General features: G+C 42.4%; 1 protein-coding gene across 5 annotated transcripts in view; it reads right to left on the bottom strand.

Annotated features, from left to right (window-relative positions):
* Window positions 1–12757, bottom strand: part of GOLGA4 (golgin A4) — a 168740-nt gene extending 155983 nt beyond the window's left edge. For 4 of the 5 annotated variants that reach the window (XM_056520353.1, XM_056520350.1, XM_056520348.1 and 1 more), the window contains exon 1: window positions 12441–12756. In XM_056520353.1, coding sequence (XP_056376328.1) covers window positions 12441–12515 — 75 coding nt within the window. In that variant the 5' untranslated portion in view covers window positions 12516–12756. Of the gene's footprint in view, window positions 1–12440 lie in introns of all 5 variants that reach the window. The other variant, XM_056520352.1, reaches the window with a different exon arrangement.
* Window positions 12758–14563: the final 1806 nt, after the last annotated feature.

The raw sequence follows: 14563 nt of genomic DNA on the forward strand, positions 1-14563 counted from the left end.
AAATTACACCTTATCATTATTCTGTAGGTCCATACGGTTAAAATGATACCCTACTTATATCGGTTTGATTTTGTCGCACTTCTGGAAAAAATCATAACTACATGCAGGAAAATTTATACGTTTAAAAATGTCATCTTCTGACCCCTATAACTTTTTTATTTTTCCACGTACAGGGCGGTATGAGGACTCATTTTTTGCGCCGTGATCTGAAGTTTTTATTGGTATGATTTTTGTTTTGATCTGACTTTTTGATCACTTTTTATTCATTTTTTAATGTTACAAAAAGTTACCAAAATACGCTTTTTTGGACTTTGGAATTTTTTTGCGCGTACGCCATTGACCGTACGGCTTAATTAATGATATATTTTTATAGTTCGGACATTTACGCACGCGGCGATACCACATATGTTTATTTATTTATTTTTTTACACTGTTTTATTTTTCTTATGGGAAAAGGGGGGTGATTCAAACTTTTATTAGGGAAGGGGTTAAATGACCTTTATTAACACTTTTTTTTTACTTTTTTTTTGCAGTGTTATATGTATTAACACGCCTGTGATCAGCATTATCGGCGCTTGACTGCTCCTGCCTGGATCTCAGGCACGGAGCAGTCATTCGTCGATCGGACACCGAGGAGGCAGGTAAGAGCCCTCCCGGTGTCCGATCAGCTGTTCGGGACGCCGCGATTTCACCGCGGCGGTCCCGAAAAGCCCGACTGAGCAGCCGGGATACTTTCAGTTTCACTTTAGAAGTGGCGGTCAGCTTTGACCGCCGCTTCTAAAGGGTTAATACCGCACATCGCCGCGATCGGCGATGTGTGGTATTAGCCGCGGGTCCCGGCCGTTGATTAGCGCCGGGACCCACGCGATATGATGCGGGATCGCGTCGCGATCCCGCTTCATATCGCAGGAGCCGGCGCAGGACGTAAATATACGTCCTGCGTCGTTAAGGGGTTAAAGGGGAACCGTATTCTGCTGATTTTGTATGTTGTAAGGTGAAGATTTCGTCTGCTTCACACCTATGCGCTTATTTTAGCTGCAGTTTCAGCTCAAGTTAGAAAGAGAAACTGGTGTATAAGAACATACAGTTATAGCAATGTCTTACTGTTTGGGGAGGGATGGTTATAGCATATAATAAAATAGTAAAAAAAATGCAATGCAATTTTTAGTAGTCTTCTCACTGTATGCATGTGTATACATATAAACGTAGAACATTATAGGGGGATCTACGCGGTGCCCCTAGTGTCGATTGTTCCATCCAGCATAAATAATATGAAAAATAGGACTACCAGTGTCCAGGATGTGCTCTATAAAACTTAACTTTTAATGTCAAATTAAAGATATTAACAAGTGTCTAGTGTTATGACAAAGGTATGAATAACTCGGTCTAATTAAAGACACTAACAAGGTGTGTTCGGGACTCTGCAGGGCCCAGCCAGTCCCGAGTCACCTCTCACTAGAGGGTGCAGTTTAGTTGCACGCCTATAGAGAATAGTAATCAAAAAACCCAACGCGTTTCTGCTCGCTTGTATATAGCGGGCGTCCTCAGGGGGTATAAACAAAAGAATAAATCAATGACCGAGAGGATATGATATGTATATTCAGTCATCCATATCCATCAACTGTTAAGAGAAAGGTACATCTCTATATATGCAAAATAGAGGAGTCAAGTATACAATGACATCCATAGCATAATATATAAATAAATACAGTGACCCAGGAGCCTGAAAAAAAATTATTTTTTTCTATACCTAATAAAACCTGCAAGGTATAATGTATGCAAGGTGTTTATTCCTGTAGGGAAGAAGAAAGCTGTCCCTAGGGTCACTTATGCACACAGAGATATGATGCAGTCGGCATAAACCAGGTCCACCTATAAAAGAAAAAAAAGACCATTTTGAGGGAACGGACCTGAAAAGAAAGCCCCACACTATACGCTGATAGTGTATAATTACTCACGGTTAGCCGAACTGTAAACTGTATGCAGGCGCAGTCCCGCTATCAGCGGGAGCCGGAGTTGTCCGGCCGCTCTCTCCTCGTGTGGGGAGCGAAGGCGTCTGACGTCACATCCGTCGGCTATTCTGCTTATATGCAGCGCGGCGCGCACCGCCCCTATGATGCCAAAAGGGGCGTGCGATCGCATGTAAACAAAGACACGCCGCGCTGTCATTGTCAAGTAGCAGATGCCGATGTCTGTAGGCGTATTAGTTAAATAGTAGAAGAAAAGGTAAGGAAAGGAGGAATTCAATTATTCTGGATACAAACTATAGATGGCGAGAAACCGAGGCATAGCTGACTAACAAACCCAAGTCATTAATCTTTCTAGTGTCCATCTCTGAATTCCAGACGCAAGTCCTTCTAAAGGGCCTCTCATTTGTTCCCTCAGTCAACCATGACCCTTTTGAATGGACTAAAGATCTACATCTATTTGCCAGAAAATTTAAATGGCACAAGTTCTTTAAAATGAAAGACAAAAGAACTTGTGTAGATCATGGTTTGACTGAGGATGAACTTGCAGTCGCCAGACAATTAGTTGGACTAATGGATGAGGGCGAGCGAATAGAAGGCGAGGGACACTTTACGGACCTTAGGCCAAATAGTAAACTGTTTCCCCCTGTATCCGATACGTCGTGTATAGATGTATTCCTGGAATTAGTTCTGAGGGACCTCAGAACAGTTCCCACGACGAAGGGATACAGGGACAACCTTTCATTCATGGAGAGACGAGCCCTGTCTGAACTCCAGCACAATGACAAACTTATCATAAAAGCGTCTGATAAGGGCGGTAATATCGTCCTTATGGACAAACCCAAATATATACGGATGGCCAAAAGACTTTGAGATGACAGAGACACTTACGAGATCCTTCCCTCTAATCCGACGTCGGCCTACTGTAGAGAACTTAATGTGATCCTCAAAATAGCCCTTGAATATCTATCACCTACCGCTCCCACGATCCCCAAGTTTTACGCCCTTCCCAAAATTCACAAAGGCCTGTTACCACTTAAATGCCGCCCTATAGTGTCAGGCGTGGGAAGTGTTACGCAAAACGTGGGGTTCTATATTGACAAGGTTCTTCGGCAATTCGTATTCAGCTTACCCTCACACTTGAGGGATACGATGGATTTGCTGAAACGCATTGAGGGGATCACTGTCAACAATAATACTCTGATGGCTAGTGTAGATGTCGAGGCTTTATACTCGTCCATCCGCCATACAGTGGGCCTACACGCGGTTGAATACTATCTCAGTACACGGGGATCCCAGTTCCAAGAGCATAACCAGTTAATACTTCAGTTGTTACATTTTACTCTTACAAGAAATTACTTTCTCTTTCAAGGTCGTTTCTTCCACCAGCTCAGGGGCACCACGATGGGGAGCCCCTGTGCCCCCAGTTACGCGAACCTCACCCTGGGCTGGTGGGAGGCGACCACTTTGTTTTGTGATGAGCAGGAACACTTTAGTGACTTAGCCATAATTTGGCTGAGGTATATTGACGACGTGTTTGTTTTGTGGAACGGGACTAGAGATGACTTTTCCCGATTAATACAATCTCTTAATCAAAACAGTCTGGGACTGCTCTTTACTCACGAGATTCAGGATAAAGAATTGGCGTTCCTGGACATCAAGATATTCATTGATAGTGACCATACCTTGCAGAGTACAATTTTTCGCAAAAAAACATCCACTAACAGCCTCTTGAGGTGGGAGAGCTGCCACCCGGGCCCCCTCAAAAGGGGGATCCCCAAGGGGCAGTTCTTCCGCCTCAGGAGGAACTGTTCAAGAACCCAGGACTTTCAGGTGGAGGCCCAAGATATGATTACAAGATTCAGAGATAGAGGCTATCCACAATACATTATAAAACAGGCATACAGAGAGGCAGCATCCAGACCACGCACGGAACTACTAACTCCAAAAACAAGAGAATCCAATCACTCACATCAAGCGAGAATAATTGGAACTTTTGATAAAATGGCTGCTCCAATACGGGAGATTATCTCCCGCCATTGGGAAATTCTAAGAATGGACACTGATCTCCTTGACTTAGTAGGCATTAAACCTCAGATAACTTATAGACGAGGTAAAAGCTTGGGAGACCTTTTGGTACATAGTCATCTTTCCACTAATGACACTCAGGTACATACTTGGCTTAATAGTTCTAAACCTCCACAGGGGTGTTTCCAATGCGGACATTGTCGTGCATGCCAATATGTCTTGAAAAGTACCATGGTTCCACAGTCTTCGATCAAAATCAAACAATTTATGAATTGCTCTTCTACAGGTGTCATCTATGTAGTTGTGTGTACCTGCCCGCTTCTTTACGTAGGAAAGACCATTCGCCCTTTAAAAAAAAAAAAGAATTTTGGAACATGTGGGCGACATACGCAATGCACGAGACACCCCGGTGGCAACACATATTATAGAAGTACACAGAGGAGACCTGAGCCAGATCAAATTTATAGCAATCGAAAAAGTAACTCCCTCTGTACGTGGAGGCAACCTGGACAGGTTGATCCTACAAAAAGAATGTAGGTGGATATACCACCTAGATTCGATATCTCCCAGAGGTTTAAATGAGCAGCTCCATTTTGCATGTTTTTTATAATTTACACTACCCCCATACCTCTTCCCCACGGGTGTTTTCCAGGTAGTTAGGGACGACCTTAGCTGGTCTGACAGGAGTCAACTATCACCCAAACCCTATAATCCACAGGGCCTAACAGTTACAGTCTAGGAGGTTCCTGTGCGGGACCGCCCTTTTTAGGGCGGCCACCCCGCCTAGGTTTAGGGACTGATTACAGGGCTTACTAGGGTGAGTTCAGGATCCCTAGGGCCCCGCTATCCCCACTCCCTCCCCATAGACAGTTAGGATCGGCCCTCCCTCCCTATCCTACCTTACCCTCACCCCCTATTTGAGGGTTACTTTACAACTAATAGTAGTATTACAACCTGCCGTGGAGTGGTCTGGATTCTTGCCTCCATTTTATCTTCTGTATATTTAATAATCATAGCCCCAGTAAGGGGTTTTGATATCTCTTTACAATTACATATTATCCTAATACCCCGACTGTGGGATGTCCATAGATACACCAATCTTGGATTAGAACAATGCATTTTTGATAGCATTGTCCCTACACCAGGTTCATCTGCATATTGACCCCCTCTGTCAATTGCGACAATGACAGTTATACATGAGCGACAGTCAGCTATGCCTCGGTTTCTCGCCATCTATAGTTTGTATCCAGAATAATTGAATTCCTCCTTTCCTTACCTTTTCTTCTACTATTTAACTAATACGCCTACAGACATCGGCATCTGCTACTTGACAATGACAGCGCGGCGTGTCTTTGTTTACATGCGATCGCACGCCCCTTTTGGCGTCATAGGGGCGGTGCGCGCCGCGCTGCATATAAGCAGAATAGCCGACGGATGTGACGTCTGACGCCTTCGCTCCCCACACGAGGAGAGAGCGGCCGGACAACTCCGGCTCCCGCTGATAGCGGGACTGCGTCTGCATACAGTTTACAGTTCGGCTAACCGTGAGTAATTATACACTATCAGCGTATAGTGTGGGGCTTTCTTTTCAGGTCCGTTCCCTCAAAATGGTCTTTTTTTTCTTTTATAGGTGGACCTGGTTTATGCCGACTGCATCATATCTCTGTGTGCATAAGTGACCCTAGGGACAGCTTTCTTCTTCCCTACAGGAATAAACACCTTGCATACATTATACCTTGCAGGTTTTATTAGGGATAGAAAAAAATTATTTTTTTTCAGGCTCCTGGGTCACTGTATTTATTTATATATTATGCTATGGATGTCATTGTATACTTGACTCCTCTATTTTGCATATATAGAGATGTACCTTTCTCTTAACAGTTGATGGATATGGATGACAGAATATACATATCATATCCTCTCGGTCATTGATTTATTCTTTTGTTTATACCCCCTGAGGACGCCCGCTATATACAAGCGAGCAGAAACGCGTTGGGTTTTTTGATTACTATTCTCTATAGGCGTGCAACTAAACTGCACCCTCTAGTGAGAGGTGACTCGGGACTGGCTGGGCCCTGCAGAGTCCCGAACACACCTTGTTAGTGTCTTTAATTAGACCGAGTTATTCATACCTTTGTCATAACACTAGACACTTGTTAATATCTTTAATTTGACATTAAAAGTTAAGTTTTATAGAGCACATCCTGGACACTGGTAGTCCTATTTTTCGTATGCATGTGTATATACAGCATCTATGGGTGGAATTTATCAAGTGTGGTGTAGGTACACAAATAAGTTTTCTACACCTAAAATGTGTGTGGTGGTAATGTGTACATCCGCCAAATTTATTGATTGCTTGCATGGCATGTGATAAATATGGTAGGAGGACACTTTTCTTTTTGTATAGTTCCTCCTCTTTTTTTCGGACTTCTTTACCCAAGTGCGGTCCACAAACAGTTTTGAAAGTCAGGTCTGAGCTGATGTAGTTTTGAGACAAATTGAGCCAGGGCTTGATAAATTCTGATCATGGTGCACAGGTTTTTGTCAGCCCTTTCACATAGGATAAGTCAATCCTTTAGAAAAAAAAAATAAAATGGTGTTACCTACCTCCACCTCCCTTCCTGCCTGTGTTGGGCACTCCGGTGTTACAGGAGCAGTGGACGTCAGGTGAACACAGCAGCCTCGGTGGTGACGCTCTGTACTATGGAGCATCACGGTGAAGCTAATGATTGGCTGCGGCAGTCATGTGACACTGGAGAGCCGCCCAAAGACAGTAATAACAGTGACACTGGGGGAGATGTGGAGACAGTAATGAATGCTCAGATGAGATCACATAACATCACGTTGCGTAGCGACGTTACGTGCAGCATCCTGGCTCCTAACTTTTTTTTGCTGGCTACTAGTTTCATAACAAAATTAGTCAAACCCTGAATTGAGGACTTTGTGACAAATCGCACCGGATACATTCAGGACCACTGCAAATAGTTAACCAGACTATGGCATTGCTACGCAATTTTAGAAGCAGCAGCTAAAACAAAAGCCTCAGTGAAAAGTCAACTGCAACAAAATCGGCAGCACAAAACAGGGTAAAAGCAATGATAAATTTCACCCTCAGTTTTGTATAATGGTTCTTACTAGAAAAGGCCTATAACAGTGGTCTTCAACCTGCGGACCTCCAGATGTTGCAAAACTACAACTTCCAGCATGCCCGGACAGCCGTTGGCTGTCCGGGCATGCTGGGAGTTGTAGTTTTGCAACATCTGGAGGTCCGCAGGTTGAAGACCACTGGCCTATAGCATTGGATCACAAGTGTGTTCAAGGGCACCTACAGAGAAAAGAGGTGTACTAGCCTTGGCGTTGCCTATCCACTGCACTTGCTGCCACATGTATGTCTAGAAGTATAACTACATGTAACAAATGTAAAAAAGGATTTCCAACTGCATTATTTGCCTCATTTAAGCAGTGAGAGGCTTTCACCTGGCCAAATACAGCTTGGTGGATGTTTGACATATGAGTTTCCCATGCTGATCTACAGCTTGTAAAGATCAGCATTGGATGTGCAAAGTAACTGCTCCAGGGCATATGCACTAGCAAGCTTTGGAGCTGTCAGCGTTACAGAGATACTGGGGGTTCTGTGTGCCAGCACTTTTAGCTGTTTATGCAAAGATGAAATAACAGTGACCAGAGGTGTCAGCTAAGAGCCCTTTGGTAAGACTGGAAAGAACTACACAACTTCTTCTGGAGCACACAGCAGCTAAGTACTGGAAAACATAAGATTTTTAAAAATATGTACATTTACAAATCTGTATGATTTTCTGACTTCAGTTGATTTTAAAACATTTGTGAATGACTTCTATTTAAAAATCTTAATCCTTCCAGTACTTATCAGCTGCTGTATACTCCAGAGGAAGTTCTTATCTTTTTGAATTTCCTTTCTGGCTGACCACAATGCTCTCTGCTGACACCTCTGTCCGTGTCAGAAACTGTTCAGAGCAGTAGAGGTTTTCTATGGGGATTTGCTCCTACTCTGGACAGTTTCTGACATGTACAGAGGTGTCAGCAGAGAGCACTGTGGTCAGTTCCAAAAATAAGAACTTCCTCTGGAGTATATAGCAGCTGATAAGTACTGAAATTATTAAGATTTTTAATTAGAAGTAATTTACAAACCTGTTTAACTTTCTAGCACCAGTTGATTAAAAAAAAAAAAATTCTATGGGAGTGCCCCTTTAACCCCTTAACGACGGAGGACATAAATGTACGTCCTGGTGAGGTGGCACTTAACGCACCAGGACGTACATTACGTCCTAAGCATAACCGCGAGCATCGGAGCGATGCCCAGATCATGCGCGGCAGGTCCCGGCTGCTAATCGCAGCCAGGGACCCGCCTGTAATGGCGGACATCCGCGATCCCACGGATGTCCACCATTAACCCCTCAGATGCCATGATCAATACAGATCACGTCATCTGCAGCATCGCGGTCACTAAAATGGATGATCAGACCCCGGGAACAGGTAATTATAAAACCGGGAATGGGGGAGGCAATGGGGCAGCGGTGGTCTCTGGCCGGAATAAATAGCCGATATACCGATATTTCGATATAAGTTAAGTTATCGGCTATTGGTCCTAACCTCCACAGAGTATCGGCCCTAAAAAAATATCGATATCGGTCGATCCCTATCGGGAAGCGCCCAGTTTAGAAGCAAATCCCCATAGCAAACCTCTTCTATACTGGGCGGTTCCCGAGACACGTGTCATCAGAGAGCACTTAGACAGAAAAGAATAACCTTAACTTCAGAAGCTCATAAGTACTGAAAGGATTAAGATTTTTTTTAAAGAAGTAATTTACAAATCTGTTTATCTTTCTGGAGCCAGTTGATATATATATATATATATATATATATATATATATAAAAAAGTTTTTCCCTGGATAACCCCTTTAAGGACCAGGCCAATTTTATTTTAGCATTTTAGTTTTTTCCTCCTCGCCTTCTAAAATCCATAACTCTACAGACCCATATAAGGGCTTGTTTTTAGCATGCCCAATTGTACTTTGTAATGAAACCTCTCATTTTACCATAAAATGTACGGCGAACCCAAAACATTTTTTTAGGGAGGAAATTTAAATGAAACCCACAATTTTGCACATTTTTGAATGTTTCGTTTTCACACTGTACGCTTTACGGTAAAAATGACGTGTTCTTTATTCTGTGGGTCAATACGATTAAAATGATACCCATGGCTAGATACTTTTATATATTTGTACCGCTTAAAATAAAAAAATAAATAAAAAAAAAACGAAAACTTTTTGTACAAAATCAGTAATTTAAAATCGCCCTATAAAACTTTTAGATCATTTTTTTATAAATATATATATATATATATATATATATATATATTATATATATATATATATAGATATTTTTTTTTTTTTTTTTTATAAAATGTGACATATAAGCAGAATTTTATGGAATTTTTAAATTTCTTACGTATACGCCGTTCAATGTACGGGATCATTAACATTATATTTTCTCGCGGTCATACACAGGACGTAAATGTGTGCTAAGTACCGCCACACCAGAACGTACATTTACTTCCGTGGTCGTTAAGGGGTTAAACAGCATACCAATCAACTGGTCAACTTTTCCGCTGCACAGGTTTAGATAAATCTCCCCACTTAACTATAAAAACCATTATACACTCCAATGGTTGGGGGAAAAAAAAGTTACTGAGCTCCTATCTGCTGTTACTTGTGCAGTAAAACATTACATTACAAACCAAATAAACCAGTTTTACATGTTCCAACATAAATGCATCTGCTGTTCACAGACCTGTATAACTGGCTTCCTACAGGAAAGTGCTGTCCGCATTAACTGGTGACATACTGAAAGTCTCATGTACCCATATGTGTACACCACGTTGGAATGTGCTACATACGGGAATGTGTTCAGAATACAGAATATTGGTAAAGATTTCAGGAACATCATTGTGATCATATGCAACATATAACCTGAAGTCACAAGTACTGAAAATATATTAAAGGGATATTTTTATCAACTTGCTCCAGAAAGTTAAACAGATTTGTAAATTACTTCTATTTAAAAATCTTAATCCTTTCCGTACTTATGAGCTGCTGAATTTGAGTTGTTCTTTTCTGTCTAAGTGCTCTCTGATTACACGTGTCTCGGGAATTGTCCAAAGTAGAAGCAAATCCCCATAGCAAACCTCTTCTACTCTGTGCAGTTCCCGAGACAAGCAGAGATGTCAGCAGAGAGCACTTTTGCCAGACAAAAAAGAACAACTCAACTTCAGCAGCTGATAATTATTGGAATGATTAAGATTTTTTAATAGAAGTAATTTACAAATCTGTTTAACTTTCTGGGACCAGTTTGTGTGTATATATATATATATATATATATATATATATATATATACATATATATATACACACACACACACACGTTTTTTCGTGGTATACCCCTTTAAGACATTTTGCAATAGGTAAATGTGTATAGATCTCATAGGTAAATATGGCTAAACTAACCGCTACATATACTATTGAAGTTACATTTCTAATGATATCAGAATGTGTGATGTATACAGTGAATGTAATATACTAGTCATAAGACTGTTGACTTACAAATCTATATTTACCTACAAGATCTATATATACTTACAGTCACAAGTCACAGGTTCCACAGCGGATCTGCGTTTCTCCAAATCAGTGGTCTTAAACCGTGGCCCTCCAGATGTTGCAAAACTTCAACTCCGGGCATGCTGGGAGTAAAAATTTTACAACATCTGAAGGGCCACAGTTTGAGACCACTGCTCCAAATGAACGGACATGTTCATTCTCTCTGCGGAATCTGTTAGTAAAGTCCCCTGTGGAGGACTTTGCTAACTCTACACAAAATTCTACACAAAATAAGCGCCGATTTATATGCAAAGAAATTTTGCTAGGAGGCGTCAACTAGGGATCGACCGACTACCGCTTTGGCCGATATTATCGGACAATATTCACTATTTTGGATTATATCGGTATCAGCAATTACCTTGTCAATAATCCGACTTTTCCCAATAATAAATAGAGAGGAATCCTGCAAGTCTGAAACAACATTTCCCACTAGTAAAAACCTGACACTCTTAGTAAATGAGGCCCTTTGTGGTGAATGGGGATTTCGCTGTCCCATTCACACGGCGGGAATTGAGAAAAAATCATTGAACACAAAATTGTGAGGGAAGTCAGTTTGTTATACATTTTCATATACTCCTTTTATATTTTATACTCCATCTTGTATTTCATCAGCCATGTTGTCTATAAGCCGCCATCTTGTCTGTATTTCTTTCATTATGAACTGTACTAGTAATTATAACCAGGAAACGTGATCTAAGGCTACCTAGTTTGAAGACATTATACATACATTGTCCTTCCTGCTCAGGCTGGGTTCACATCACGTTTTATGCAATACAGGACCGCATACGGCTGGGGGGAGCTAACACCGGGCGCTCCTGTATCCCTGCCGTATGTGGCCCATATGTAATGTATTTCAATGAGCCGACCAGAGTGAAGCGCTGACTCCGGTCGGCTCATTTTTGCCCCGTATGCGGTTTTCCCACCGAACCTAAAAAAGTGGTAGATACATTACATATGGGCCACATACGGCAGGGATATGGGAGCGCCCGGTTTTAGCTCCCCCCCTCAGCCGTATGCTGTCCCGTATTGCCTAAAACGTGATGTGAACCCAGCCTTAGAGACAAGACATCTGTTTGTAACCATATATAATTTGGCAGTGTGCCATCCTTTCATGTATTAGAATCATGCTTTTTGTAGTAAACATCAGAAGAGTCTGTATACAGCTTAGGAGTCTGTCTTTCTTCTCCTAGGCCTAGTAATTTATAACTATCCCCCTAGTAATTTATAACTATCCCCCTAGTAATTTATAACTATCCCCCTAGTAATTTATAACTATCCCCCTAGTAATTTATAACTATCCCCCTAGTAATTTATAACTATCCCCCTAGTAATTTATAACTATCCCCCTAGTAATTTATAACTATCCCCCTAGTAATTTATAACTATCCCCCTAGTAATTTATAACTATTGCTTTGGAATCAAAGAACTCATAGACGGGATCCATTGAATTCATAATCAACGTCTTTAAATTTGGCAGAATACTTTGCAGAATCCTATTAAATTCAATAGGGGTTTGAATTTCGGCTTTGTTCTGAGCACACAGAAATTCGGCCAAAATTCCACAGCAAGCTTTTCAGCATGGTATTAGAGCGGGGTCACATTTCCACTGGCTGAACATCCAGTTTTCTGACAGGTCTGACACCAGTACTTGAGGCCTAATCCTTATTAATAAGTCTCGGTCATACACAGTGACACAAGGTAATCCTAGAGCAGAGCCATGGAGCAGTGACTGGTGCTGGCAGTGCCATCATACCTGTGCCTGGGGGTGCAGGCTGCTCCGGACCGGGGACTGCTCCTCAATAATCTTCTGCTTCAGTTTCTTGAACATGGTGAAGGCGGCGGAGGGTTCAGCAGTACAGGGTGAGGGCTAGGCTTCCTACCGGAGGAGTCACAGTGGCAGCAGCTGCTGAGGGAAGACACGGAACACACTGGGCTCTACAGGGTTACATACTATTTACACATATAAACATGGAGCCTGGTACAGCTTACGTTACAGTGCCCGGCTCTTTCGCTTCCTGGTGGTCGCCTACACTAGCACTAATTGACGCGCAGAGTCATCTGCGCATGTGCGGCCAACGTGGAGCTACTGTGATGTAAAGTTTTCTCCAATCTGTGGAAAACGCCATGCGCATGCGCGAGTTCACGCCATTAGCGTACGCTACGCTAATTGCGTAATGTATGCGTAATGTCACGCATGCGCAGTAAACTCGCGCATGCGTATGGTGTTTTTCACAGATTGGAAAATACCTGCGCGTGGTTCTCAGAAAACTGAGAGCGCATGCGCAGCTTTCCTCCACTACGCAGTTAGCGTAGCCAGGCTAGCGTAAGTTTGCTGGAGTAGGTAGCGTAGTGTAGAAGACGGGGAGAGGGAAACAAGCGTAGCGTTAGCGTAGTGTAACATAAGTGTAGAATAGCTAGCTTAGATTGTAACGTAGTTTAGGTTTTATAGTGAAAGGAGGTAGGTTATAGCTTTTAAAGTAAAGAGACTACAACTCCCAGCATGCCCAGGCATGCTGAAAGTTGTAGTTTTGCATGTTTTACAGTGAAGGGACCACAACTCCCAGCATGCCCAGCTAAAGGCTGTCCAGGCAGGATGGGAGTTGTAGTTTAGCTTATATTACATTGAAGGGACCACAACTCTCAGCATGCCCAAACAGCTAAAGGCTTTCCAGGCACGCTGGGAGTTGTAGTTTTACACACGTATAGAGTAGTTAGCTTAGTGTTAGCGCAGTTTTAGCGTATTTAGCGTAGCTTCGTGTTAGCGCAGGTTTAGCGTATTTAACGTAGTGTAGTGTTAGCGCAGGTTTAGCGTTTTTAGCGTAGCTTAGTGTTAGCGCAGGTTTAGCGTATTTAGCGTAGCCTAGTGTTAGTGCAGTTTTAGCGTATTTAGTGTAGTGTAGTGTTAGCGCAGTTTTAGTGTATTTAGCGTAGCTTACTGTTAGCGCAGTTTTAGCATATTTAGCATAGCTTCGTGTTAGCGCAGGTTTAGCGCATTTAACGTAGTTTAGTGTTAGCGCAGGTTTAGCGTATTTAGCGTAGCGTAGCGTTAGTGCAGTTTTAGCATAGCTTAGTGTTAACGCAGTTTTAGCGTATTTAGCGTAGCTTAGTGTTAGCACAGTTTTTTTGCGTATTTAGCGTAGCGTACTGTTAGCGCAGTCTTAGAGTAGTAGGTTCAGAGTAGTATTAGCGTAGTGTTAGGGCAGTTTTAGCATAGTTAGCGTAGTTGTTACGCAGGTGTAGTCAGCTAACTTAGTTTTACAGGCAGATAAAGCGTAGTTTAGAGAGTGTAGCTTAGCTTAGTTCTAAAGTGAAGGGGCTACAACTCCCAGCATGCCTAGAGAGCTAAAGGCCGTCCGGGCAGGATGGAAGTTGTAGTTTTGCAAAAGTAGCAGAGGCACTTGCGCTCTGCTACATTAAAGTAACAGAGGCCATTGGGCTACGTTAACGTAGCAGAGGCGAGTACGTCCTTGTACGTTAAAGTAGCAGAGGCAGTTGCGCTCTGCTACGTTAATGCAGTATTCAGCCCTCTGTATAGATGGCTGGATACAGTGATCAGAAGGCCACTTACCCACCTCCGTTCCTACTCCGTCACTGGACGTGTAGCATCGCAGGAAGATGACGGAGCTGGAACGGGGTTGGTAAGTTAGGCTCTCCAGGGGAAGATCCCCCAAAAATGTACTAACCCATTTTTTTGTGGTTTTCTTCTCGTTTCAGATACGTAAATGCGGAGGACTATGTCGGATTCGGTGGACTACGACCATGACCTGCATTTTTTCTTTTGTTTTAATAAAATGGTTAACGAGGGCTGTGGGGGAGTGTTTTTCCTAATAAAAATGTTTTAACTTGTGTGTGCTTTTTTTATTTATTACTACTTTA

The sequence above is a fragment of the Hyla sarda genome, chromosome 5 (genome assembly GCF_029499605.1).
Source record: "Hyla sarda isolate aHylSar1 chromosome 5, aHylSar1.hap1, whole genome shotgun sequence".
Taxonomy (NCBI): Eukaryota; Metazoa; Chordata; class Amphibia; order Anura; family Hylidae; genus Hyla; species Hyla sarda.